At 47.4% G+C, this 26,187-nt stretch overlaps 1 protein-coding gene across 1 annotated transcript in view; it reads left to right on the forward strand.

Moving 5' to 3' along the window:
• Positions 1-8,028: 8,028 nt before the first annotated feature.
• Positions 8,029-26,187, forward strand: part of LOC149343616 (uncharacterized) — a 28,034-nt gene continuing 9,875 nt past the window's right edge. The window contains exons 1-3 of the mRNA XM_089547035.1: positions 8,029-8,272; positions 9,381-9,442; positions 9,659-9,821. Of these exons, the coding sequence (XP_089403161.1) occupies positions 8,029-8,272; positions 9,381-9,442; positions 9,659-9,821 (469 nt within the window). The remainder of the gene's footprint in view (positions 8,273-9,380; positions 9,443-9,658; positions 9,822-26,187) is intronic.

Here is a 26,187-nt window from a genome sequence, read left to right on the forward strand (position 1 = left end):
CATCCCCTCTCACACCACTTTCCTTCCCCACCCCCGGGGCCTTCCTCCTCGAAGCGAAGGCCCTATTTAATCCCTGCCAATGATGAACGCTTTGCCCAGACGAAGACAAGTCCCCTTGTCGAAACATTGGCTCAAGCAACCTGAGGTTTTCCCCTCCCTTGTTCGCATTCAGGAGTGTTGTTTTACATAGATTATATCATTGTCTATGGCAAATCGCAAGCAGAGCATGATAACAACCTTCAGAAAGTTCTTTTAGCATCTGCACCTGTCTTGCAAATGTTTGATCTCTATTTTCCCACTGTTCTGACTGCCGATGCTTCGGATGTAAGACTGAGAGCAGTCCTCCAGAAAATTGGTCCACACGGACTCCAAATGGTAGCCTTCACGTCTCAGACCTTGTCTCTTACAGAGCGAACGTACTGGCTCCATGCTGCATCGTGTGTGGCCTGCAGCGGTCCCAGAACACTGTGCCGCATCCTTTACCCGAGCGTGAGCCCGCTCGCCACGAGTGGATTGACTTTGTGCGACAGTGTCCTGGCCGTGGTGACTTGATTGACTGGATGCTGCTAGAGCATGAGGAGAGCTTCGTGTGCTCGCTGCACTTTGCATCCGGCTCTCTCACACGCCTCTTTCAGGAGAAGTGCCTCAGGCCCGATGCTGTACTTACCTTGTACCCAAACAGGTGACATCCTGGGAGGGCTGTGCAGGGACATGTCTTTTGTGATGTGCGTATGTTATGATGTGTCTTTTGTGATGTGATTTTTAATCTGAATTTTCTGTTTCGGCGAGGTGTCAGACTGGCGTAGTAAGTGCCACTCATCTGGAGGGCAAGAGTCGCATCACGCCCTACACGCTGTTTGAAGATGGCAGTGCCTCTTAGCTGACTGTGACACAAGAGTTTCCGTGCACTGGTGCGGTCAGTACCTGTTGGTGTTGCAACCTTCCTAAGTGAGTGTGATGTTGGTGCAGTGATGCCGTGGCACAGCTCACCTCTGAAGAACTGGAACCTTGCGGCGCATCTCCAAAGCTGTGCAAAACTTATCAGTGTAGTAGGTGAGGCTTAATGTCCCAAAGTGACTTGCGGTGTGCTTGTATGTAATTTCTTTGTTTGTGTAGGGAGAGAGAGTGCGTGTTTTCTTGTTTGTGTCAATTTTCAGTGCAGCTGTGAACCTTTTTCCCAAGGGAGTAAGTGTGTGTTTTCTTGTTTGTGTGTCAATTTTCAATGTAGCTGTGAACCTTTTTCCCGAGGGAGTAAGTGTGTGTTTTCTTGTTTGTGTGTCAATTCTTAATGTATCTGTGAATCTTTTTCCCCAAGGAAGGGAGTATGTTGTATTATGGTTCATGTGTTTTCCATACTGGTTTCAGTTCTTCTTTCGTTTTTGCGGATTGTCTTGTATTCTTGTCTTGTGACGTCAGCTCGTGTATATATAGGCTGTGTCCGTCCAATAAAGCGTCTTGGTCTTGTTCTTGGTCATGCAACGGCGGCACGGACTCGGCTCTCCCTACTAAGACGGCCAACACCGCAATGGGAAATAAATGAACGAAGAAAAAAAGCCCCTGCCCAGAAATAACAGCGCTTTGTCTTCAGTCGTAATTACGACAGATTCATTGTTCCTGTGTCCCTCTCTAACCGCGTCTCTGGGATCGCAGGCTATCCGCTTACTCAAATGTTTGGTACCACCTCACGTGTGTCCAGTACGGTTGGTTTGGGTGCCTGAGCAGACAAGATTTAATTTAAATGAAATTGCTGTTATCCTGGCGAAATAATCACTGCAAGAACCAGTCATGACTCTTATTTCGTTCAGTGCATATATTGCAGCGACCAGGTTTCGCAGGTATCTGCTATTGAAAAAATACTCAGCGCCTGGATTTACCGGCTCTCCCAACTTCCAGCATCTTCTTTATCCGTGGTACAGTAAAGGAAGGCGATCGTGCAAGCTTGAGGTTTTTCCATGCGTCTATGTGGTAGCGTGCCTCAATTAAACTTCTTCCTACGTAAGTCTAGTTTGGCGGTCTAACCATTGTGCCTGCTTTGCTCTGAACCAGAAAAAATTGATCACTTTTCGCTGAGCTGCCGCCGCTTGTCCTCTCTACGGAGGCGTCTAATAGAGCACCCATTACGACAGCTCGGTTTAAGTCTGCCTGCTGAGGTTGTTCTGCATCGTGCTGCTTCTACCCTTCGGCACAGCAACAGGTATGTGCTCTCGGCCATTTAAAGTTTGCATTTAGACACGAAATGGCTGCCATCCTAAACTCTTCTTGGGTTCTATCTTCTGGCTATTCATGTTCAAAATTCAATTGTAAACAAAACTTCCTGAACACTGCATGCTTAGCCCCATTACCATTTTCATTCAACAGTCTCAAAATGTTTGATATGTTAATTTAAATCACCAAATCTGCATTCCTTTTTACTTTCAAAAGCGATCTAAGCACCTGTCAGTCGTCGCCTGCCTTGGCCAATCGCGCGTAGTAGGTACGCGCCATTATTTTCTTGAGGACATGAACAACATCATTGCGAGGCTGTGCCCCCCCCCTCTCCCTCCCCTCCGGATGCTGTATCGACTATAATCAATAGATTCACTACCTCCATGCCGATTCTTAACCTTATACTACCTTTAGGACTGGCTGTTAGTCCTGAAAGGGCAATCAATCTCAACGTAATCATGAGATGACCGCACGGCCCAGCGGTTCTTTGGGACCCATGAGGGCGTTCTACGACTCTTAGCCGCAACTTCTTTCAAGCTACTAATAGCATAAGAACTAACTGAACTGAACTGAAAATAAAAAATAGTAAAAACCAGCATCTTTATGGGGTTTTAGTGCGATTGGGCTCTGATAACAGAAGAGGTGCAAAAACTAGATATACTGGTATCTGCTGAGGCCACTTCAGTTCAACAACCCAACCCTCGACAAATTTAACACTTTTTGCGGAGGTAAACAGCAGATGTAGCGGCCAAGCATTCCTGAATTTTGCCTCCACCAAAATGTGGTCGTTACGAGCGGTGTAGAGCCGGCTGACTTGTGGTCAGAAGATGAACCCCTCAAGTTGCGCGGCAGTCATCGCTTTAAATCAATGCATTTGCACAAGTGAACATGCAAACTAAAACACACCGAAGGGAGAATACACCGGCATCATGGACATGCATGAAAGGGCTCCGTAAGGGAAGAGAGAGTTCAGTTGCAAGCAATGAACTGGACTAATGGAATGGTAATGGTCTTCCTGCCGCAATGATTACGACTCCAGCGCGCTGACCCAGGTACGAAGCCAGGACTTCCTCACCCCCCCCCCCCCCCCCCCCCCCCCCCCCCCCCCCCCCCCCCCCCCCCAGTATCAGTCCTCACATGAGTCCTCACTCTACATTTAGTAATCCGGAGTCGAGAAGAAAGGGAAAGCATTAAAAAGTACTGGAAAAAGGCGCGTAGCATGGGTCGTAGAGGCGGAGGATTTGCGGCGCTGATGCTGGGTAGATCACCCTACTCGTGATGAAAACATTTAACTCCTAATAAGAGAAAATAAATGCGTTTAATGCAGGTAACAATATATCATTTTCTTCCTTGTTTAAAGTTGCTTAGATGCTGGGCCATGCACTCTCATTCCTTGGAGCTCGGACACTTGCACTTTGATGCCTCGGCCGTGGCGCAGACGCGTCGTGGAATACAGGCCCAAAGTAGGCTGGGCCCTAGGGGTAGTAGTCTCGAAGATGGGAAGGCAGGACGAAAAGGCGAGGCTTAAGCCCCTGCACAATGCAACGCGCTAGATAGTTTTCGCTTCTCCGCTCACCGAAGTGGCGTATAGTGCACTAGCAAGAATCCCGCAAAGTTTTAGTGGTTTTCTTGCTTGTTCTGCACAACACAGCGCGATAAAACTTTGATTGTGCAGAAACAAGTGCAGGGATTTCCGGAAACGGCACTGTGTCTGTGTGCTTTTTTGCAACTTCCCCGTGTGTGTGAAAATCATTCTTTCATTGGATGTTTCTTTTGAAGCGAAGAGCTTTACTAGGCTAGTCAACAACGCGCTTCGCGTGAGCCGGAGGCCAGATTTGCCACTTCTGCGCATGTGCGAAACCACGCGACGTCACGCACGGCGCAGGTGGCCGCTGTCGCCGCTGCCACCGCTGACTCAGTCGCCTGGCCTTTCGCCGCCACCGCGCGCTACAGCGTATGTGCGCCGCCGCTTCCCCTCCTCGCCACCGTTTGACCTGTCGCCGCAGCCGTGCGCTGTGCGCATTTGAAAGGAGGAGTATATAAGGCACACTTCCCCACACAACAGGCGCAGACACTCGTCATAGAAAGAGAAGCAGCAACAGTCGGCCTGCGCAGAAGCACTGATCCAGAAGTGGTAGCTTGGGAGTTTGCTGAAAAGCAGCGAGAGCTTTTTGCTTCGAGATATCCAGGCCTAACCTTAGCTAGGCCACAGCCAATTTTTTCCCGTATTTTTAAATAACTCTCAAGATTAAAGAATATGCGCAAGAATAGCTATTGGCTGCGACTGAAATGAGTGGTGTTGTGGTCGGCACACTAAAAAACCCCGTGTTTCCTAACGGACACCAGCGACAAGACGCCACTGAGCAGTAGGCGGACTAATCAGCTCCAGCCATTCAAGAACCACCGAGCAGAGCAGCTTTTCCTAGGTAGGAAAACGAACCTTTGCATACAGACGGGCTGCTGGGAGATTCAACTGGGCTTGAGCACTTCCAGGTATACAGCAGTCCGAAGCAGGCCCAGTGGTAGAAGTTCCATCCTACCATCCGGTAGGCGCCGGCTAGTCCCCTTCGAAGTGCGCCAGTTGGCCTGCCATTGTCACCACGAACACCGTCGGCCTTCTATCCTCCGTTCCCGTCTCTGGACCCACTCTACCGCTTTCTTGCCTTTGAACATGCAACCAGAACATTCGACATAGAGGTACTTCGGGAAGGACAGGAAGGAAACAGGAATGCGCTGGACAGAGGGCGCTGGAAGCTCGTTTGCGCAGGCCAGGAAAGTCGGTTCTGTATGTGGCCGGCGGCGGTTTTGTGTGGCCGCCGGCGGCGTTGGGGACAGCTTGAGCTTTTTACTTGGAAGTTAACGAAATAGCAGGAGTGTTGAAGTTAAGGCAGCAAAGTTTAAAGTGAGTTTGAAGAAACGCTTCGAGTGTAAACCAGTTTTGTATATGTATTAATTAACAACGTTTTCGAGAAAAAGCTTCTGTGCATTATCTTTGGAAGATCTGCGCTATGTGCCGACGTTCTGAGTCGAAAAACACGCCTCCAAGGTTCGTCACGACACCCACACTGAGCCCCTTCTCTCGAGTACTGAATGAAACCATTGAGTAAGAACAAGTAACACCTTCAAAACTCAAATTAATATTGTGATTGGCGCAAGCGACATAATCGAGAAGCGGAGAATGCCTCTGTTTTGCGATGGATTCGAGGCAGCAAAGGGCCACTCAAGGTGAGAAGGCCTCGAGCGAGTGCACTGGCAAGAAACAGTTGCTCTGGTGCCAAGAATAAGGGAAACGAACTCCGGAAAGAAGATGGTGCATTAGGTAGGAATGGAGGAAGACTGAAAGACGCAACATCGTCGTCATGACCACGGAGATCTGAAGATGGAGCCGGAAAGAGTAATGAAGTCATCGTACGACGAAGGCAATTTATCGTCTGCAATCATTGCAGCTTCGAGGGCACGAAGCAGCGAGGAAAGGATGCAGCGGGCTATAAAATCTAGCAGACTTACGTTGCGCATTCGGTGGGATATTCAAATGGGCTGCAAATACCAAAAGTATTTAGATACAGCAGATTGCCTAAACTTGTGCGGTGGGTCAACTACACCTGTGACACAAGCAGCAAAAATGTGGTGAGCGAATAACGGCGCACTCGGGTTTCACTGTTTTATGCTAACGAGAAAAAAATGAGGGCAAAAATTTACTGACACAATGGTTATCACTGTGTAGCGCTAGATTTAGCGCTAGAACTGCTGTTGAGGTATTTTTATTTCGCGATGTAATGCGGCACAAAAATTTAGGGCCACATGATGCGTGTCCATTTAGACCGCCCTTAATTTTTCAGGCATATACTCTCTCTTCAAGTTAACATTTAACTTTCAGTAAGTGTAAGTTATCAAGGAAGCCTTGTGGTCTGCGAAGTAGCTTGAGATGTGTTCTCGGTTTTAGACCAATAGCTGATTCTGAAAGAAGGAATCGTTGCGGGTGTTTAGGGAGGTCGTTACAGCTGTGGGAGGAGTTACTAGGGCGAGGAACTACACCGCCACATGTAGCATCCTTCAATGCGAACCACATACCGGGGTGCTTTGCTATGGCACTTTTCAGTGCCGCTAAAGCGACATAAGTGCAACTCGTCTACTACTCCATGTTAGAAATGCACATCCCCGTCCCAAATATAACAAATGCAATGGTTTGGTTTAGTTTATGGGGTTTAACGTCCCAAAGCGACTCAGGCTATGAGAGACGCCGTAGTGAAGGGCTCCGGAAATTTCGGCCACCTGGGGTTCTTTAACATGCACTGACATCGCACAGCTCACGGGCGTCTAGAATGTCTCCTCCAAAGAAATTCCGCCGCCACGGCTGGGATCGAACCCGCGACTTTTGGGTCAGCAGCCGAGCAACAAATGTAAAAAGAAGCGTGAAGCTCACGTACCCGATGCACAGGAAGCCACCAGGTACAACGAGCAGTGGTAAAATCGTGCAATGCTGTCGTACCAACCAGGACAGACAGAGGACTGTGCATGAATATTTGATAGTATTAAGCCACAAATGCTTCAACATTATTTTTATGAAAACAGTGAGGTCAGTGTCTCACACAAGATCAGGAGCCGTACAGGAGCCGTATAGCGGAGCGGGAATATAAAACTCCGCTTTCTTCTTGGTCAGCGAGCAGAATACCTTCCTAGTTTTCCGCTCTGCATTCCATTCTGGCACACCGAAGTATCCTTCTATGAGAGCATCTACCAGGCCGCTTAAGCAACAAACTTCAATTGTCCTGAGTGCTCCGTCAAAGTGGGTGACTACGCGTCGGTGCAAGAGGAGTAGGACTGCGAGTGAGAAGCAGGCAAAGCAGGTGGTAATTGCAAGGCAGCTCATCCTACAGCTCCGTGACCTCGTCCTGTAAGGCAACGGCAGAACTGCTACAGCGGGTTTGCGAATTGCGAGACCTTTTGCAGCTCTGAAGCAAAGTGCCCAGCTGGTTCGAGCCGTCAGAGGCAAGAGGCCATGCCAGGGTCGACGATCACCCCTCCCACCCTCTCCTCACCTCTGGACCTCAGTTCTCTGAAATACTAAGTATACCATACGACACGGACGGTCGGGAGCCTTAGGACGTTTGCCCAACGCGACCGTGTTGGACTCCGTTCACTACTTGCTCAACAAGGACGACTCTACCATTGCGGACTGTATTGGAAGATGACTTGGTGCTATAGCGAGACTGGCATAGCCTAGATTTCATGCATTTTGGAGGCAGTGTTAACGCATAAATGAGCTGCGCGCATTATACCTTCTCAGCGGCATCTACAATGCGTCTGAATGTACGTCGCATAGGTCAAGCAGAAGGACACAATACTGAGTCCGGTTTCGTCACAAAGATTGCGGTGTCTTTTATTTGAAGACAATTTCATGCGTCCCTTCACCAGATATTGTTATGTCCCCGTTTCTGGAACACATGTCTACAGTAAGAGTGGCTGTGGCCAAAGATAGACAAAAACAGTGCAGCAGCAATGGCGACCGTGGTTACAGGCAATGAACGAGCTCTTCGTTGTTGTTGTTGTTGTTAGCCTTTCAAAGGATGGCACATACCCACACTGGGAGAACGGCCAAGAGTCGGAAGGCAGAGCTTGCTAGTCACCTGTACATACTAAAGGCAAAAGAAAAGCAGGCGGGAGAGCAACACCAGTGGAGTCTACCTAAAGTGGGCATGGACTGAAAAGGCAGAAGAGGGCTTGTACGGGCTTGTTCACTGGTTTCATCCATGGTCGCTTTCTCATTTTCTGTTCTTAAAATATCATCCGCAAGAAAAGAGGAAGAAGCAGAATAGCACGAGAATGAGCCACCGGGTTCTTCGCAGGGGCATCTGCCTTCAGTTTCTACTGCTGCTCAGTTCTGCTCCATCGGACGGCGAGTCCCAGCGGGAGACACTGGGTGACCTTGCATCCGATGCGCTGGCGCTCAACTCTGTACGGCGCACCCTGACCTGCCTGGAGAGTCGTGGCTCCACCAGTCCGGTGGTGGCCATGTCACCCGAGCGGCTCTTCCAGTTCCACCACTACCTACGCAGTGTCCGCCGCGGTCGGTGAATACGCCGCTATTGCATGCTCTGCAGTGGTCTCAGAGACGCCGAATGGAAAGCTAGCGTGTGGTTGCTGTATCGTTTCGTCGAGACATGTGCCACCTTAGCCCCAGATTGTTGGATTCGATGAAATTCCACTATTAGCAGAGTTACGCTGTTTTATTATTACCACAATTGATAAATATTAACAACTTTCGTACTAGCCTTTAGAAGGTACAAAACGTGCGTGTTGCACTAAACAATCTATGCAAGCAAAAATGAAAGAATTCCTGTTGACCATAAACACAACAGCTAAAAATTGCACCTTGAATTTTTTTCCGCTCTAAGTGCGAATTTGTGAAAGAAAGAATTGTTTCTCAACGACATTCTTCCTCATTCTCGCTTGTTGTTTCGGAGTAGAGTCCGATGGCCGACAGGTGGTGTCTCAGGGCAGGTTATTACGAGCACGCTGTTTTGAGAATACCTCACGCCTTGCAGCAAAAAGCACAAGCTTTCAGTCAGTATCAACTTTTAGAATATTTCAAATCGGGGTATCGCGTCGTTTCCTTTTGTGCTTTGCTTTAAGTTTCATATGCAACGATTCCAGCACTTTGGCTGTTAGTGAGGCAGTGAAACTCCATAACGCTCGAAGCTATAATGTACAGAAAAGAGCATCCGACAAATCCGACATCCGACAAGAATGCCTGGCGTTGTGGTCAGTCATAAAATTCGCGGACTACTCAGCTAGCATTGCTGTCTGTCATAATATTGTTTGACCAGTCGATACAGTTATGCCATCAACATATCTCGTGAATTGCAACCTTCGATACCTGCCGCCTCCGCGCAGCACCTCTCTTCATCGGTGTCATCGCGGAAAAATCCCGTCGTTGTGGTCTGTACAATATTCACTGTATCGCGATCTGCAAACATGATGTAATTAAGTGTCACCGCAGGTTTTTTTCGCGAACTTACGTAAATGGTGCTTATCCTATGACGTTTTTGCTGATTAATTCTGCACTCGTGTCAGAGATGTATGTTGGTACACAAAATTCGATCCTTGTTTTCTAGCTCCGCACCAAGCTCGTTTTGTGATGCTAATCCTTCTTCGTGTTGTGGTTTTCATTTCAGATCCATCGTGCAAAAGAGGGAGGCACTTACGATTCTGCGGCGTCGGAACATGCACGCCTGATGTGAGTATCATGGGCTACAGTGGTGGCAACGAGTTTAAGCTTCTCCAAAAGCTATTTTAGGAACTTCTGAAAGAGTTCGCTGAAACACCCGGTGCAGTGCACATCCAGCAGTGAAGCAATGAACGTTCTGAATACCGAGCGTTCTGGATGTATGCACCTGTGCGCCCCTCGGTTGTACAGCTCTCTTCCCACTGCCCCCGTGGCCGTGGATTGCAGGGCCGCGGCTGCCGCTGCCTATTCGGCTTCGCGGGCGACCGCTGCGACGTGTACCCGGGCCGGTGCTGGCTGATGCACTGTTTCCTGCAGGACTGCTACAGCGCAAGAGGGGCGCGGCTGCGCTGCATCTGCGACAGGTCCCTGTACGGCACCCGGGTGCTCTGTAAGTTCTTCAAGGGCGCTCTGCAAGGCGGGAGGCCAAAGAGCTCTTTGGCCTTGGCGCTTTTCGGTCAAGCAGTCATTACGCTGTTAATACTTTCCGTAGGCGGCTAACATTCTGAATGAAAATCCTTATTTTGCCACCTAAAAAGTATATCCATGAATCAAGAAAACCAAATCTTGAGTTTTGTTAAAGAAAACACCAATACGTATTTTTTAATCATATTGTCACGGACGCCGGTAGAACGTTCTATCCCTGGCAGAACAGTACCTGGCGAGCACACTGGGCAGAGTGCAGCCGGCAGGCCCTAGCACCGAGCAGAAGAGGACGAAATCCGGCGCGCGACAAAGGTCGAAGACAGACCGCACGGGGGCGCCGGTAGAGCGATGTCTAAACTAAGTGCGGCATTGCCCCTCCCCTCTCCAAACGCATCGACTCGATGCCTGAAAGTGAGGGTGAGCCACGTGTGGGCGTTAACAGAATCCCAGGCACCGAACGTGGTGAGAGTTGTCCTAGCGGGCATGGTATGGCTTGAGACTTGCGACGTGCACAAGTTCGGATGTCGGCGGGCGTCTGGAAGAACGAACACTCCCTTGCCGGCGCACTTCATATGTAACGTCGCTGAGTTTGCGGAGTACCTCGTAGGGGCCGAAGTAACGGCGCAAAAGCTCCTCGGAGCGACCGCGCAGACGGATGGGGCTCCAAACCCACACTTGATCGCCAGGCTGGAAAATGACTTCGCGGTGGCGAAGGTTATAGCGGTGAGCATCGACTTCTTGCCGCACGCAGGTTCGTTGCCGAGCCAGCCGGCGGGCAGCCTCTGCATGGCGAACGAATGCATCAGTGTCGGCAACGGATGGGCGCGCAATATCGGGCAACAACATCGTGTCCAACATAGTCACGACTTCACGACCGCGTACCAAACGAAATGGCGTGAACCCCGTCGTCTCTTGAAGGGCAGTATTGTAGGCAAACGTGACGTACGGAAGTATTTTGTCCCAGTTCTTATGATCATCGTCGACGTACATACAAATCATATCAGCGATAGTCTTATTGAGGCGCTCGGTTAGGCCGTTGGTTTGAGGATGGTAAACTGTCGTCCTACGATGACTTGTGCCACTGAGCCGCATCTCCAAAATTTCTTCCAAAGTATCAGAACTGTTGGAAGCCCTTGTATTAAAATGCCAGGAATTCTTAAACTGTAACCCGCCGCCACGCTGGCTTAGTGATTATGGTGCTCGGCTGCTGACCCGAAAGACACGGGCTCAATCCCAGCCGCGGCGGTCGAACTGCTAGAGGCCAGTGTACTGTGCGATGTCAGCGCAAGTTATAAAGAAAATCCAGGTGGTCGAAATTATCTGTAGCCCTATACTACGGCGTCCCTCATATCCTGAATCGCTTCGGGACGTTCAACCTCATAAAAAAAACGAAATTGTAATCCCAGGGATACATGAATAATTTACTGCTTCTAAACGGAGATAAGAAATAAAACTGAGGAAAATAATTGACGTTACAACTGGCGACAAAATATGTATGCATAAAAATGGCGGTTGACGTGTTACCAAGCTGGCTGCTTTGACGAATACTATTTTCTGCGTTCGCTAGCTGGCATAAAAGAGCACGCACGCTGTTTGCTCGATAAAGGATGCAAAATTAGCCTGAAATAAAGTAAAAAAAAACAGTGCTTAGAACAACTCACTCGGAAAAAGCTGCGAATTCAAAGCGTACATAATTAACACTTAGAACGTTCAAACAAAATCATTTTCTTGCTTATATATTCCTTTCCTTTTTTTTTACTGACATTGCGCGAAGGACTTTGTGTGACGCAGACTGCTGTATGGCGTTCGCTTTTTGACAGGTACGTTTCGCCATGGACGAAAGTTTACGGTATGCAAGTCCTCAAAAAAAATTCTTCTTTGTCTATTTAGCGACTAATTTGAGCAGATGGAACTTGCCTGTTCCGTCTTCTTTCCAGACATTTCATTATTTTTCCGCGAACTTGTGCAACTGTGCGGTGTGTGACTGTGCAAAGTGTTTAATAGAATAGAAGCCCGCTTCCAACGATATCTGTCACGATGCTATCAATCATAGTACAAAAATGTTTCGGTCACTGATCGTGAGAAACCATTATTTGACATTTTTGAACCTGTACCTGTTTTTACTTCCCCGTGGAAAACGGCGCATGAAACACGCAGCTCTTGTAGTATTAACGAATCGCTGTAATGTCTCTTCATAAGCTGTCTAGAGGTTTCCCATTCTTATATTTAGTGTATTCGACGCCGTCTGTATTGTCAAGGATTCCAAGCGCACCCGCGTGGACAAATTTCTTTCGGTAGCAATAAATTACACGTCATCCTGGGCTTTTCTTAGCCTGCTTTGCTTCGCGTGTTTTACTACAGAACTCGAGCGCTTGTGATTCCGGTTGACATCATGGCGGTGCTCTTTTACCCGTCTCTGTAGCTTTCGTGTCTCCCCGACGTACAAAACTATTAATAGCCGCAGGTAGGCTTGTAAACGATAGCCGAGAAGTTTGAACGAGATGCAACATCGTTTACGTCAGCGAGTTCCTCTCGCAGTTTCTTAGTCGGCATGTGAGCAATTTTAGAAGCTCGAGCCAGGATTTCGTTTATGCCTGCGGATGTAATGAATTGGTGCGAGTTTTGGTAGCGATGATGCAGTTGCATCTTGTGTGTGCTCCGCCTTCGAATGCTTGTCAAGCTTACTTCTGGACAGGCCGTGTGCGGTATTCCTTCCTTTCTAATTCGCTTTGATGACACCAAGGTCCTGCTTCAGGTTGTGCTCATAGAAATACGTGCGGTGTGTCCGTATTACAAGTGACCTCACGACTGAATGTTTGTAGGCTGGTGGATACACCAATTTGAAATCGAGGCATCCTCCTGTGCGGATGGGCCTCCGTACGCTCTAAAATTTAGGCCATTCCAAGAGCGTGTAATGTCGGCATAAAAAAATATGGTACTTTCGTTGTTTTCTCTCTCAACCATGAAGTTAATGGAGGCTTCTGCAGTGTTCAGATGATACAGTAAATGTTTCATTTGTCTTTTGTCTATAGGATGGGGAAGGAGACGCAGACGCACCTCAAACGTTTTCTGTCGACGAAAGATTCGGCACTTTCTCCTCAATTGCTAAGTTTGCCGTTGCAATGGTTAACGATGCACCCATAGCGGTTCCAAGCATTTTCTTGTAGATGGATCCATCGTACCTCAAGTACGTGCTGGTTAAAGGGACACTTAGGACAACTTCATTTAGTTATTGTTCTGAGTAAAAATTGATATTCTGGTTTTCTCCTGCTTTGTTCACGCATGCAAGTCACCAAACGCGCATTAATCTCTGAGAAAAATCGATTTAAATATCTTCCCGTCTATATGCCGAAAATGAGGAATTGCAACCGTCTTGGAGTCAACAGCTATGTAGCATGGCCTCCGTACCTGCTCCCAAAAAATGGGGGTAGACGCGCACGTTTTACACGTGATATCGGCCGCTGATGGCGACATCTGTATTTCGTTTTTTGGCTTATTCTTGCTCAGAAAAGCTCCGTTTCCGGTTAGAGTGGTTCCTTTATGATTAAAACGCCGTATCCTGTCAGTACAGGTCAGCTCCTATTTGTCTTCAGTGACCCTTCAAGCAGCAGCTGAGGCAGTCGCAAAGCTTATGATGCCAGATGGAGTGCACTCTTTACAGCAAGAAAAGCTCTTCACGAGCACTGCAGTCGAACTTGCCGTCGTCACATGAAAAGAGCTAATGCCTGACCAGACGACATTCGGTGAAACCCCAGATTATATTAGAAAATATGAGGCCTCTTAACTCAAAGTAATGTTTCTGAATGTGGTGAACAGGGATGGCGTGTAAACTTTGTGTTAGAATATTTTACGTTTATACGGAGGCGAGAATCGTAGATCTATGAGGTTGATCATGTTCTTGATAGATAATAAAGAATATTTGACATATTTAGCAGCCCTCGGGGAAAAATACATTCCTCCTGACTGGTGTCGTTTGGTGACATCTCACGTGGTCTTTTTCTATAGATCTCCGGACTGCAGAGCAGGCATGCAGGGCGCCTTTTATTTAGGTTCGCGAATTACACGTTGCCACCGAAATTCCCGCACTTTAAAGCGTGAAGTTCCCAGACACCCTTAGAGCGTGTGGGGGTAACGGTCTCAGACTCAAAGGAGACGCCCTCTATTCAGCGTGGCAAGCTCAGCGGAGACCAGTTACCAAGTGACAAGAGGTTTTTGGTCGTTTGGTGCCCAGCTTTCGCCGGTCGCAAGCCAGAGAATGGGAATGCTGTATAAACAAAGTTTTAAGGCGGAAGCCTTTAATGTCTCATCGTTGTAAGCAGCAGTTGTCGACAGAAAATGTCACGCTTTTCAATTGGTGGAAACGGTCGTGACGTCACAGTGCGCGAATTTCAAACCGGGCCAATTGTACTTTGGCTAGTAACCATGCAACCAATTGAAGGGATCGTATAGTGATGCTCCAAGTAAGTGGGACTGAGCTTAGTTAATTGATTAATTACCCAATTAGCCTAACTAGCTTTACTAGTCAGGCCATATAAATAAATAAAACCGATTAAGAAATTGGTCGAGCTCAGGAATCGAACCCCGGTCTTCGGCGTGAGAGACGAGCATGCTATCCACTCCGCCATGCCAGCTCGATGGTTTGGAATGAACAAAGGCGCATCTAGTGAACACGGTGTCTTCGCTCACTCTCATCCTCCTCCATTCCCTTCCGGCGAGGTTTAGGTGTCCACCGACAAATGAGAGACAGATACATTTCCTTTCCTCAAAAACCAATTTACCGACGAGCGAGGCGTAGAACCGAATGGGCGATGGCGTTCTATGGACTCCTTGGCAGCGTTGCAAGACGCTGTCGCGTTCCACTCTTAGGGGCGAAGCTTAACATCTTAACCACACATCAGTGACCGCACTTTAGGTCAAAAAAGTGCCCCCCTGAATTTTGTGAGACAGCTACTGCGTAATTTCCTTTCCTCAAATACAATTCATTTTCTTCATTACGGCTCCTCTTTATCTATCTTCTTTCACTCCTAATTCCTCTCTTCCTCTACGGTGCGGTTCAGGTGTCCACCGAGATGACAGAGAATTACTGCACCATTTCCTTTCCTCAAAAAGCGTTGCGTTCAAAGGGTAAGGCATCGCGCCGGACGGGTGGTGGCGTTCCGTGGACTCCCTGGCAGCGCTACAACGCGCTGTCGCGTTCCACTCCTAAAGGCAAAGCTTAAGCGTCATTAATTAGCAGTTAATCAGTATTCAGACATTAATCAGTAATTCACCATTAATTAGTGATGTCATCACTTAGTAATTAGTACTCAATTATATGTGACGCCACCAGTGCCACAGAAACAGCGAAGGTGGTGCGGAAAACGCTTCCGCCTCTACCCACTTTAGACAGTCAAAGTGCCCTCTGAATTTTTTACAGCAATCACTTATACAAGCACTTGTATTCAGGATCACTTGTACAAGCACATATAAAGTGATTAACAAAACAATGAAACTCGTGCAAAGTTACACTCAAGATAGAATGCAATACAAAGGCAATATTGCACCTAAAGTGCACTAACACAAGAGAGAGGCAAGCAAACAAAACACAATCTGTTCACCGGGCACTGCGACAGTCCGACGACCAGAGGTCCACGACGATGCCGTCCCGCAGACTGGCGCACGTTGCCTCGTTGGTCCGTGGCTGGGCGAGTGGCGTTCTCCTGGGAGTCAAGCGGGCTCGCTTCTCCGAAGCTTAAACGGCGGCTCAGACTAAACTGGCAGCGGTCAACGCCCTTCTTATATAAGCTTGGTCCGCATCTGTTTGTTCTACGCGCCAAAGTAGGCGCGCACATACACACAGTATTGGCCGTGCAGTCTCCTTTTCCTTCTCGGGCTGGCCGCGCGTCCTGATTGGTCAAAAGCCGGGAGTCACCTTGAGGAGCATCTCGTAATGCCTGGTGTGGCGCCACCGCCGACGTGCGAGGGAAGAGGAGGGGGACATGTCTTAGCGCACGCAAGGCTACGCCCTTTCCGCCAACATCGGGTAGCAACGACTCCGACGTTCTAGAGAAATCGACGTCGTGGCTGACTCATTCCCTCCGGCGAGCGGTGGTGGAGGGGGCAGTCACACACACACAAGGCTAGTCGCTCTCCAGGGGTTTCCTTCTCTCCCGTTTTACCACCGCGCTGGCGAGATGCGTCCGCGCAGCGCTGAATTTGTTTCTTTGTTTCAAAATGGCCCGAATTTTGTGACACACATGAAGTTGTCCGGATCAGTTTCGGCTACCCCCCCCCCCCCCCCCGCAAGGGAGTTTGGTGTGTGGGCACGAAAGGAATTCTCGCAGCACCTCGTCTCCACTTAAACATTACTGCCGCTACCGGCAGCCTGACCTGCCCATGCGGCTCTGCTAAGTTCTTGTTTTTCGGAAAGCCGCCTTTTCGGACAAGTATGCCTCGCCTGTTGATTTCTTCGAATATTTATTCTGTATTTCCAGAAAAAAAAAAGAAAGGAAACAGGGCCATTCTATCAGAAAAAGAAAGCTGTTGTGTTTGTGGTTACTACAAAAACAACAACTGCCGCATTGTAGTCCAACTCGATCGGGCTGTGAATTGAAAAATGAAAAAAATTGCCATATTGCATAAGTTGGTAAAGTAATGCTACAGTTATGCAATGATACAAGCTTGTACAGTGATTCTGAAAATTATGCAGGAGCTTCAGTTTCTTGGAAACTATCAAAGCCAATCCGACGAAAACACCAAAAGCGTGACGCTTGCGCGAAAATACGCACTGCAATTTATTCTCTGCGGAAAAAGCGGTTCCTTTTAGATTTTAGGCATACGCTTTCTACGTATATTTTTAAACCAATATACTCTTGCTATAAGTGCCTTGTCTTCGGGCTTTCAAGAATGAGCTCTACAGATCAACGCAGCGCTTCCAGAAGTTGTAACGTTTCATTCTTCCTCAAGCTTTACTGGTTTAGCCTTTATAGTGCAATTGTTAACTGTAAAGTGTGGGATTTAAGGTTCCTAAGCGACATTGGAAATTAGGGACGCCATAGTGAAGGGTTCCAGATTATTCTCGTGCATTGTTGCGCTTACGAAGGAACTTGGACACATTCAGGGACGACACAGAACAGATGTGCGCAAACTATCAACTGCAAGTTTATTTCTGAGTGCGTGTATATATAGGCATTGTCAAGACACAAACAAAAACAAAAACAAATCCGTGATCACATCGTCATGGCAAGATATCTTTTAACGTCCTGTCCAGCAGTAAAAAACATGCATTATCTTTCTGACTTAGCTGTTTGTTTTTATTTTTCCAAAAATTCTTTTTCCTGATTTGAGAGCTCGATAGAAGGCACGCTTACACATGGCCCTTCTTTTCCTGATTGTATGCAGTATGCTTCCCAAAGTTCCCTGATTAGCTTCTCTCTTGAACCGAGCAGTATTGCTGTCTGCTTAAAGTGAGGTGTGCAATTTTTGCATCTGGCGCAATGCGCTGCCAGATTTCCCGGTGAGTTGACAAGACTGCAGTTGCGCCTATGTTCTCTGAGCCTCTCATTGAGGCACCTACTGGTCTGGCCAACGTACGTTTGCCCGCATGATAGCGGTATCTTATACACAACACCTTCGCGGCATTCCACGAACTTTGTCTCATGTTTGACGCCACATGACACCTCTTTCTCGGCATTGTCTTCGTCGTTTACTTTCGCGCACATTGCTTTCAATTTTTTGGGTGCTGAAAAAACAACTTTTACGTCGTGTCTTTGTGCAACCTTTTTCAGGTTGTGGGAAAGTGCATGGACGTATGGGATAACCACAGGCCTCTTCTTTTCTTTGGCATTGCCTTGGTCCTTTGTTCGGACTGTCCTTCTTAGCACTTTCTCTGCCACGGAAACGAGCAAAGGTGTCGGATAGCCTGCTTTTCTCAGGCGTGTTGCCTGCAGATGGAAGCTTTCTTGCATCTTGTGGCTGCATGATTTCTTTATGGCCTGCTCAAAACATGACATGGCCATATTTCGTTTGATCAGCTTGGAATGGGCAGAGTCATACGGTAGTAGGCCTTTCTCATTGCGCGTTTTGTACTGCCAGCATATATGTGGTTCAAGAGTGAGAGCTAGATCAAGGAACTGTAGGTTGTTGTTTGCAGGTAGCTCGTGGGTAAATGTGAGCCTTTTTGAACTGCTCCAAAGTTTCTTCCAACACGTTGGGCGTGGCAAAGGTTTTATCTGCACAAACCAAAAAGTCGTCTACATAACGGAAGCACTTTGTAACACCAAGCGGTACCAATGTTTTTTACAACTCTCTGTCCCCTCTGGCGAGGAAGATGTCACAGAGAACGGGGGCTATAGCAGATCCTATGCAAATTCCGTCATTTTGAGAGAAAACAGCACCATTGAACTCGACACACAATGATGAAAGGTATGCTTTCAGCAGAGCAAGGAAATCTGTGGTACTAATGGCGCTCTCATTCATAAACTTCACGCAGCCATATTCTCCAATGCACTCTTCTACGCACTCAAGCACCTGCTCCCGCGGTACACAGTAGAAAAGGTCTGTCACGTCAATGGAGAAACAAGTCACACTGGGATCATTCTTCAGGTATTCGATGACTTCGTTCGAATTTCTGATGATGAACGGGTCTTTCACCGGAAGCTTGTTCAGATGGCAGTGGAGGTATCCCGCTATGTTCCTTTGCCATGTGCCCTTATCCTCAACTATAGTTCGGAATGGTGCTCCTGGTTTGTGCGTCTTAATTGAGAAGAATGGCCTCAGAGTAAGCTTCTTGCTGTCCTTAACTGCTTGAGCGAGTTTTTCCAGGCCTGCGCTCTCGCATAGCTTTGCCGCTTGGTTGCGGTTTTTCTTCAGGGTTCTTTCGTTGAGTTGCTCTTGCCTGGTGAAATTTTTTGAGATTGCATCCAGAGCTTTTGCGTGGTAGTCACCTGCTTCCACTACGGCAAAGCCTCCTGTCTTGTCTGCCATCAAAAGTTTCAGTCTGTTATTACGTAGAGAATCGACAGTTTTCTTTGGAACCACTCTGGCATCCTTTTGCTTGCTTCTTTCATTTATGCACAATAATGCCTCTTTGACGCATGCATTCTTTTCTTCTGATTGAGCTCGGTTTGCAATGGAGCGAATCAAGCCTAGAACTTCCAATGGCTTGAGGGTTGGCTGAACGGCATATTTGGGTCCCTTTTTCAACGTGTCGAGAATCGCAGACGGCATTTCGCGTCCCGAGTAGTTGAACACGTTAGGCACGTCTGAGTCGTATTTCTTTTTCTTCTTTCTTGGCAGATTTCTAAAAGACTCAGCCCACTTACGTTCCGCCAGCCCTTCCGCCCAGTCTACAAAGTATTTAATCATGTGCTTACTTTGTCCTTTTCCTAGCGTCGAAGAGCAGATCAATTTGATGTGGTCGCGGTAGATCCTGACTTGCCTCCATGTCTCTGCTCGCAATACCTTGCAAAGGCGTCGACACGTTGCTTCTGTCGGGGTCATCCAGCCAAAGAGTGCTGAAATAACTTGGGTTGTCAATCCATGGGAGACAGCGTAGGTGAGAGTTCTTGTTCGGCATCTTGCCTCGGCGATGAGTTCGATGAAAAACCTTATACGGGTGAGCGGGGACACTTGTGGTATGTTAAGGCCCGATGTACACGAAATAAACATTAGGAGAGTTTCAAATTGGGCTAGTTGGTGGTTGTTATTCTCGTGCATTGTTGCGCTTACGAAGGAACTTGGACACATTCAGGGACGACACAGAACAGATGTGCGCAAACTATCAACTGCAAGTTTATTTCTGAGTGCATGTATATATAGGCATTGTCAAGACACAAACAAAAACAAAAACAAATCCGTGATCACATCGTCATGGCAAGATATCTTTTAACGTCCTGTCCAGCAGTAAAAAACATGCATTATCTTTCTGACTTAGCTGTTTGTTTTTATTTTTCCAAAAATTCTTTTTCCTGATTTGAGAGCTCGATAGAAGGCACGCTTACACATGGCCCTTCTTTTCCTGATTGTATGCAGTATGCTTCCCAAAGTTCCCTGATTAGCTTCTCTCTTGAACCGAGCAGTATTGCTGTCTGCTTAAAGTGAGGTGTGCAATTTTTGCATCTGGCGCAATGCGCTGCCAGATTTCCCGGTGAGTTGACAAGACTGCAGTTGCGCCTATGTTCTCTGAGCCTCTCATTGAGGCACCTACTGGTCTGGCCAACGTACGTTTGCCCGCATGATAGCGGTATCTTATACACAACACCTTCGCGGCATTCCACGAACTTTGTCTCATGTTTGACGCCACATGACACCTCTTTCTCGGCATTGTCTTCGTCGTTTACTTTCGCGCACATTGCTTTCAATTTTTTGGGTGCTGAAAAAACAACTTTTACGTCGTGTCTTTGTGCAACCTTTTTCAGGTTGTGGGAAAGTGCATGGACGTATGGGATAACCACAGGCCTCTTCTTTTCTTTGGCATTGCCTTGGTCCTTTGTTCGGACTGTCCTTCTTAGCACTTTCTCTGCCACGGAAACGAGCAAAGGTGTCGGATAGCCTGCTTTTCTCAGGCGTGTTGCCTGCAGATGGAAGCTTTCTTGCATCTTGTGGCTGCATGATTTCTTTATGGCCTGCTCAAAACATGACATGGCCATATTTCGTTTGATCAGCTTGGAATGGGCAGAGTCATACGGTAGTAGGCCTTTCTCATTGCGCGTTTTGTACTGCCAGCATATATGTGGTTCAAGAGTGAGAGCTAGATCAAGGAACTGTAGGTTGTTGTTTGCAGGTAGCTCGTGGGTAAATGTGAGCCTTTTTGAACTGCTCCAAAGTTTCTTCCAACACGTTGGGCGTGGCAAAGGTTTTATCTGCACAAACCAAAAAGTCGTCTACATAACGGAAGCACTTTGTAACACCAAGCGGTACCAATGTTTTTTCCAACTCTCTGTCCCCTCTGGCAAGGAAGATGTCACAGAGAACGGGGGCTATAGCAGATCCTATGCAAATTCCGTCATTTTGAGAGAAAACAGCACCATTGAACTCGACACACAATGATGAAAGGTATGCTTTCAGCAGAGCAAGGAAATCTGTGGTACTAATGGCGCTCTCATTCATAAACTTCACGCAGCCATATTCTCCAATGCACTCTTCTACGCACTCAAGCACCTGCTCCCGCGGTACACAGTAGAAAAGGTCTGTCACGTCAATGGAGAAACAAGTCACACTGGGATCATTCTTCAGGTATTCGATGACTTCGTTCGAATTTCTGATGATGAACGGGTCTTTCACCGGAAGCTTGTTCAGATGGCACTGGAGGTATCCCGCTATGTTCCTTTGCCATGTGCCCTTATCCTCAACTATAGTTCGGAATGGTGCTCCTGGTTTGTGCGTCTTAATTGAGAAGAATGGCCTCAGAGTAAGCTTCTTGCTGTCCTTAACTGCTTTAGCGAGTTTTTCCAGGCCTGCGCTCTCGCATAGCTTTGCCGCTTGGTTGCGGTTTTTCTTCAGGGTTCTTTCGTTGAGTTGCTCTTGCCTGGTGAAATTTTTTGAGATTGCATCCAGAGCTTTTGCGTGGTAGTCACCTGCTTCCACTACGGCAAAGCCTCCTGTCTTGTCTGCCATCAAAAGTTTCAGTCTGTTATTACGTAGAGAATCGACAGTTTTCTTTGGAACCACTCTGGCATCCTTTTGCTTGCTTCTTTCATTTATGCACAATAATGCCTCTTTGACGCATGCATTCTTTTCTTCTGATTGAGCTCGGTTTGCAATGGAGCGAATCAAGCCTAGAACTTCCAATGGCTTGAGGGTTGGCTGAACGGCATATTTGGGTCCCTTTTTCAACGTGTCGAGAATCGCAGACGGCATTTCGCGTCCCGAGTAGTTGAACACGTTAGGCACGTCTGAGTCGTATTTCTTTTTCTTCTTTCTTGGCAGATTTCTAAAAGACTCAGCCCACTTACGTTCCGCCAGCCCTTCCGCCCAGTCTACAAAGTATTTAATCATGTGCTTACTTTGTCCTTTTCCTAGCGTCGAAGAGCAGATCAATTTGATGTGGTCGCGGTAGATCCTGACTTGCCTCCATGTCTCTGCTCGCAATACCTTGCAAAGGCGTCGACACGTTGCTTCTGTCGGGGTCATCCAGCCAAAGAGTGCTGAAATAACTTGGGTTGTCAATCCATGGGAGACAGCGTAGGTGAGAGTTCTTGTTCGGCATCTTGCCTCGGCGATGAGTTCGATGAAAAACCTTATACGGGTGAGCGGGGACACTTGTGGTATGTTAAGGCCCGATGTACACGAAATAAACATTAGGAGAGTTTCAAATTGGGCTAGTTGGTGGTTGTTATTCTCGTGCATTGTTGCGCTTACGAAGGAACTTGGACACATTCAGGGACGACACAGAACAGATGTGCGCAAACTATCAACTGCAAGTTTATTTCTGAGTGCATGTATATATAGGCATTGTCAAGACACAAACAAAAACAAAAACAAATCCGTGATCACATCGTCATGGCAAGATATCTTTTAACGTCCTGTCCAGCAGTAAAAAACATGCATTATCTTTCTGACTTAGCTGTTTGTTTTTATTTTTCCAAAAATTCTTTTTCCTGATTTGAGAGCTCGATAGAAGGCACGCTTACACATGGCCCTTCTTTTCCTGATTGTATGCAGTATGCTTCCCAAAGTTCCCTGATTAGCTTCTCTCTTGAACCGAGCAGTATTGCTGTCTGCTTAAAGTGAGGTGTGCAATTTTTGCATCTGGCGCAATGCGCTGCCAGATTTCCCGGTGAGTTGACAAGACTGCAGTTGCGCCTATGTTCTCTGAGCCTCTCATTGAGGCACCTACTGGTCTGGCCAACGTACGTTTGCCCGCATGATAGCGGTATCTTATACACAACACCTTCGCGGCATTCCACGAACTTTGTCTCATGTTTGACGCCACATGACACCTCTTTCTCGGCATTGTCTTCGTCGTTTACTTTCGCGCACATTGCTTTCAATTTTTTGGGTGCTGAAAAAACAACTTTTACGTCGTGTCTTTGTGCAACCTTTTTCAGGTTGTGGGAAAGTGCATGGACGTATGGGATAACCACAGGCCTCTTCTTTTCTTTGGCATTGCCTTGGTCCTTTGTTCGGACTGTCCTTCTTAGCACTTTCTCTGCCACGGAAACGAGCAAAGGTGTCGGATAGCCTGCTTTTCTCAGGCGTGTTGCCTGCAGATGGAAGCTTTCTTGCATCTTGTGGCTGCATGATTTCTTTATGGCCTGCTCAAAACATGACATGGCCATATTTCGTTTGATCAGCTTGGAATGGGCAGAGTCATACGGTAGTAGGCCTTTCTCATTGCGCGTTTTGTACTGCCAGCATATATGTGGTTCAAGAGTGAGAGCTAGATCAAGGAACTGTAGGTTGTTGTTTGCAGGTAGCTCGTGGGTAAATGTGAGCCTTTTTGAACTGCTCCAAAGTTTCTTCCAACACGTTGGGCGTGGCAAAGGTTTTATCTGCACAAACCAAAAAGTCGTCTACATAACGGAAGCACTTTGTAACACCAAGCGGTACCAATGTTTTTTCCAACTCTCTGTCCCCTCTGGCAAGGAAGATGTCACAGAGAACGGGGGCTATAGCAGATCCTATGCAAATTCCGTCATTTTGAGAGAAAACAGCACCATTGAACTCGACACACAATGATGAAAGGTATGCTTTCAGCAGAGCAAGGAAATCTGTGGTACTAATGGCGCTCTCATTCATAAACTTCACGCAGCCATATTCTCCAATGCACTCTTCTACGCACTCAAGCACCTGCTCCCGCGGTACACAGTAGAAAAGGTCTGTCACGTCAATGGAGAAACAAGTCACACTGGGATCATTCTTCAGGTATTCGATGACTTCGTTCGAATTTCTGATGATGAACGGGTCTTTCACCGGAAGCTTGTTCAGATGGCACTGGAGGTATCCCGCTATGTTCCTTTGCCATGTGCCCTTATCCTCAACTATAGTTCGGAATGGTGCTCCTGGTTTGTGCGTCTTAATTGAGAAGAATGGCCTCAGAGTAAGCTTCTTGCTGTCCTTAACTGCTTTAGCGAGTTTTTCCAGGCCTGCGCTCTCGCATAGCTTTGCCGCTTGGTTGCGGTTTTTCTTCAGGGTTCTTTCGTTGAGTTGCTCTTGCCTGGTGAAATTTTTTGAGATTGCATCCAGAGCTTTTGCGTGGTAGTCACCTGCTTCCACTACGGCAAAGCCTCCTGTCTTGTCTGCCATCAAAAGTTTCAGTCTGTTATTACGTAGAAAATCGACAGTTTTCTTTGGAACCACTCTGGCATCCTTTTGCTTGCTTCTTTCATTTATGCACAATAATGCCTCTTTGACGCATGCATTCTTTTCTTCTGATTGAGCTCGGTTTGCAATGGAGCGAATCAAGCCTAGAACTTCCAATGGCTTGAGGGTTGGCTGAACGGCATATTTGGGTCCGTTTTTCAACGTGTCGAGAATCGCAGACGGCATTTCGCGTCCCGAGTAGTTGAACACGTTAGGCACGTCTGAGTCGTATTTCTTTTTCTTCTTTCTTGGCAGATTTCTAAAAGACTCAGCCCACTTACGTTCCGCCAGCCCTTCCGCCCAGTCTACAAAGTATTTAATCATGTGCTTACTTTGTCCTTTTCCTAGCGTCGAAGAGCAGATCAATTTGATGTGGTCGCGGTAGATCCTGACTTGCCTCCATGTCTCTGCTCGCAATACCTTGCAAAGGCGTCGACACGTTGCTTCTGTCGGGGTCATCCAGCCAAAGAGACAGAAGCAACGTGTCGACGCCTTTGCAAGGTATTGCGAGCAGAGACATGGAGGCAAGTCAGGATCTACCGCGACCACATCAAATTGATCTGCTCTTCGACGCTAGGAAAAGGACAAAGTAAGCACATGATTAAATACTTTGTAGACTGGGCGGAAGGGCTGGCGGAACGTAAGTGGGCTGAGTCTTTTAGAAATCTGCCAAGAAAGAAGAAAAAGAAATACGACTCAGACGTGCCTAACGTGTTCAACTACTCGGGACGCGAAATGCCGTCTGCGATTCTCGACACGTTGAAAAAGGGACCCAAATATGCCGTTCAGCCAACCCTCAAGCCATTAGAAGTTCTAGGCTTGATTCGCTCCATTGCAAACCGAGCTCAATCAGAAGAAAAGAATGCATGCGTCAAAGAGGCATTATTGTGCATAAATGAAAGAAGCAAGCAAAAGGATGCCAGAGTGGTTCCAAAGAAAACTGTCGATTTTCTACGTAATAACAGACTGAAACTTTTGATGGCAGACAAGACAGGAGGCTTTGCCGTAGTGGAAGCAGGTGACTACCACGCAAAAGCTCTGGATGCAATCTCAAAAAATTTCACCAGGCAAGAGCAACTCAACGAAAGAACCCTGAAGAAAAACCGCAACCAAGCGGCAAAGCTATGCGAGAGCGCAGGCCTGGAAAAACTCGCTAAAGCAGTTAAGGACAGCAAGAAGCTTACTCTGAGGCCATTCTTCTCAATTAAGACGCACAAACCAGGAGCACCATTCCGAACTATAGTTGAGGATAAGGGCACATGGCAAAGGAACATAGCGGGATACCTCCAGTGCCATCTGAACAAGCTTCCGGTGAAAGACCCGTTCATCATCAGAAATTCGAACGAAGTCATCGAATACCTGAAGAATGATCCCAGTGTGACTTGTTTCTCCATTGACGTGACAGACCTTTTCTACTGTGTACCGCGGGAGCAGGTGCTTGAGTGCGTAGAAGAGTGCATTGGAGAATATGGCTGCGTGAAGTTTATGAATGAGAGCGCCATTAGTACCACAGATTTCCTTGCTCTGCTGAAAGCATACCTTTCATCATTGTGTGTCGAGTTCAATGGTGCTGTTTTCTCTCAAAATGACGGAATTTGCATAGGATCTGCTATAGCCCCCGTTCTCTGTGACATCTTCCTTGCCAGAGGGGACAGAGAGTTGGAAAAAACATAGGTACCGCTTGGTGTTACAAAGTGCTTCCGTTATGTAGACGACTTTTTGGTTTGTGCAGATAAAACCTTTGCCACGCCCAACGTGTTGGAAGAAACTTTGGAGCAGTTCAAAAGAGCCCACAAGGGGCTCACATTTACCCACGAGCTACCTGCAAACAACAACCTACAGTTCCTTGATCTAGCTCTCACTCTTGAACCACATATATGCTGGCAGTACAAAACGCGCAATGAGAAAGGCCTACTACCGTATGACTCTGCCCATTCCAAGCTGATCAAACGAAATATGGCCATGTCATGTTTTGAGCAGGCCATAAAGAAATCATGCAGCCACAAGATGCAAGAAAGCTTCCATCTGCAGGCAACACGCCTGAGAAA

This window comes from Amblyomma mixtum, chromosome 5 (genome assembly GCF_055824585.1).
Source record: "Amblyomma mixtum isolate Tamu chromosome 5, ASM5582458v1, whole genome shotgun sequence".
Taxonomy (NCBI): domain Eukaryota; kingdom Metazoa; phylum Arthropoda; class Arachnida; order Ixodida; family Ixodidae; genus Amblyomma; species Amblyomma mixtum.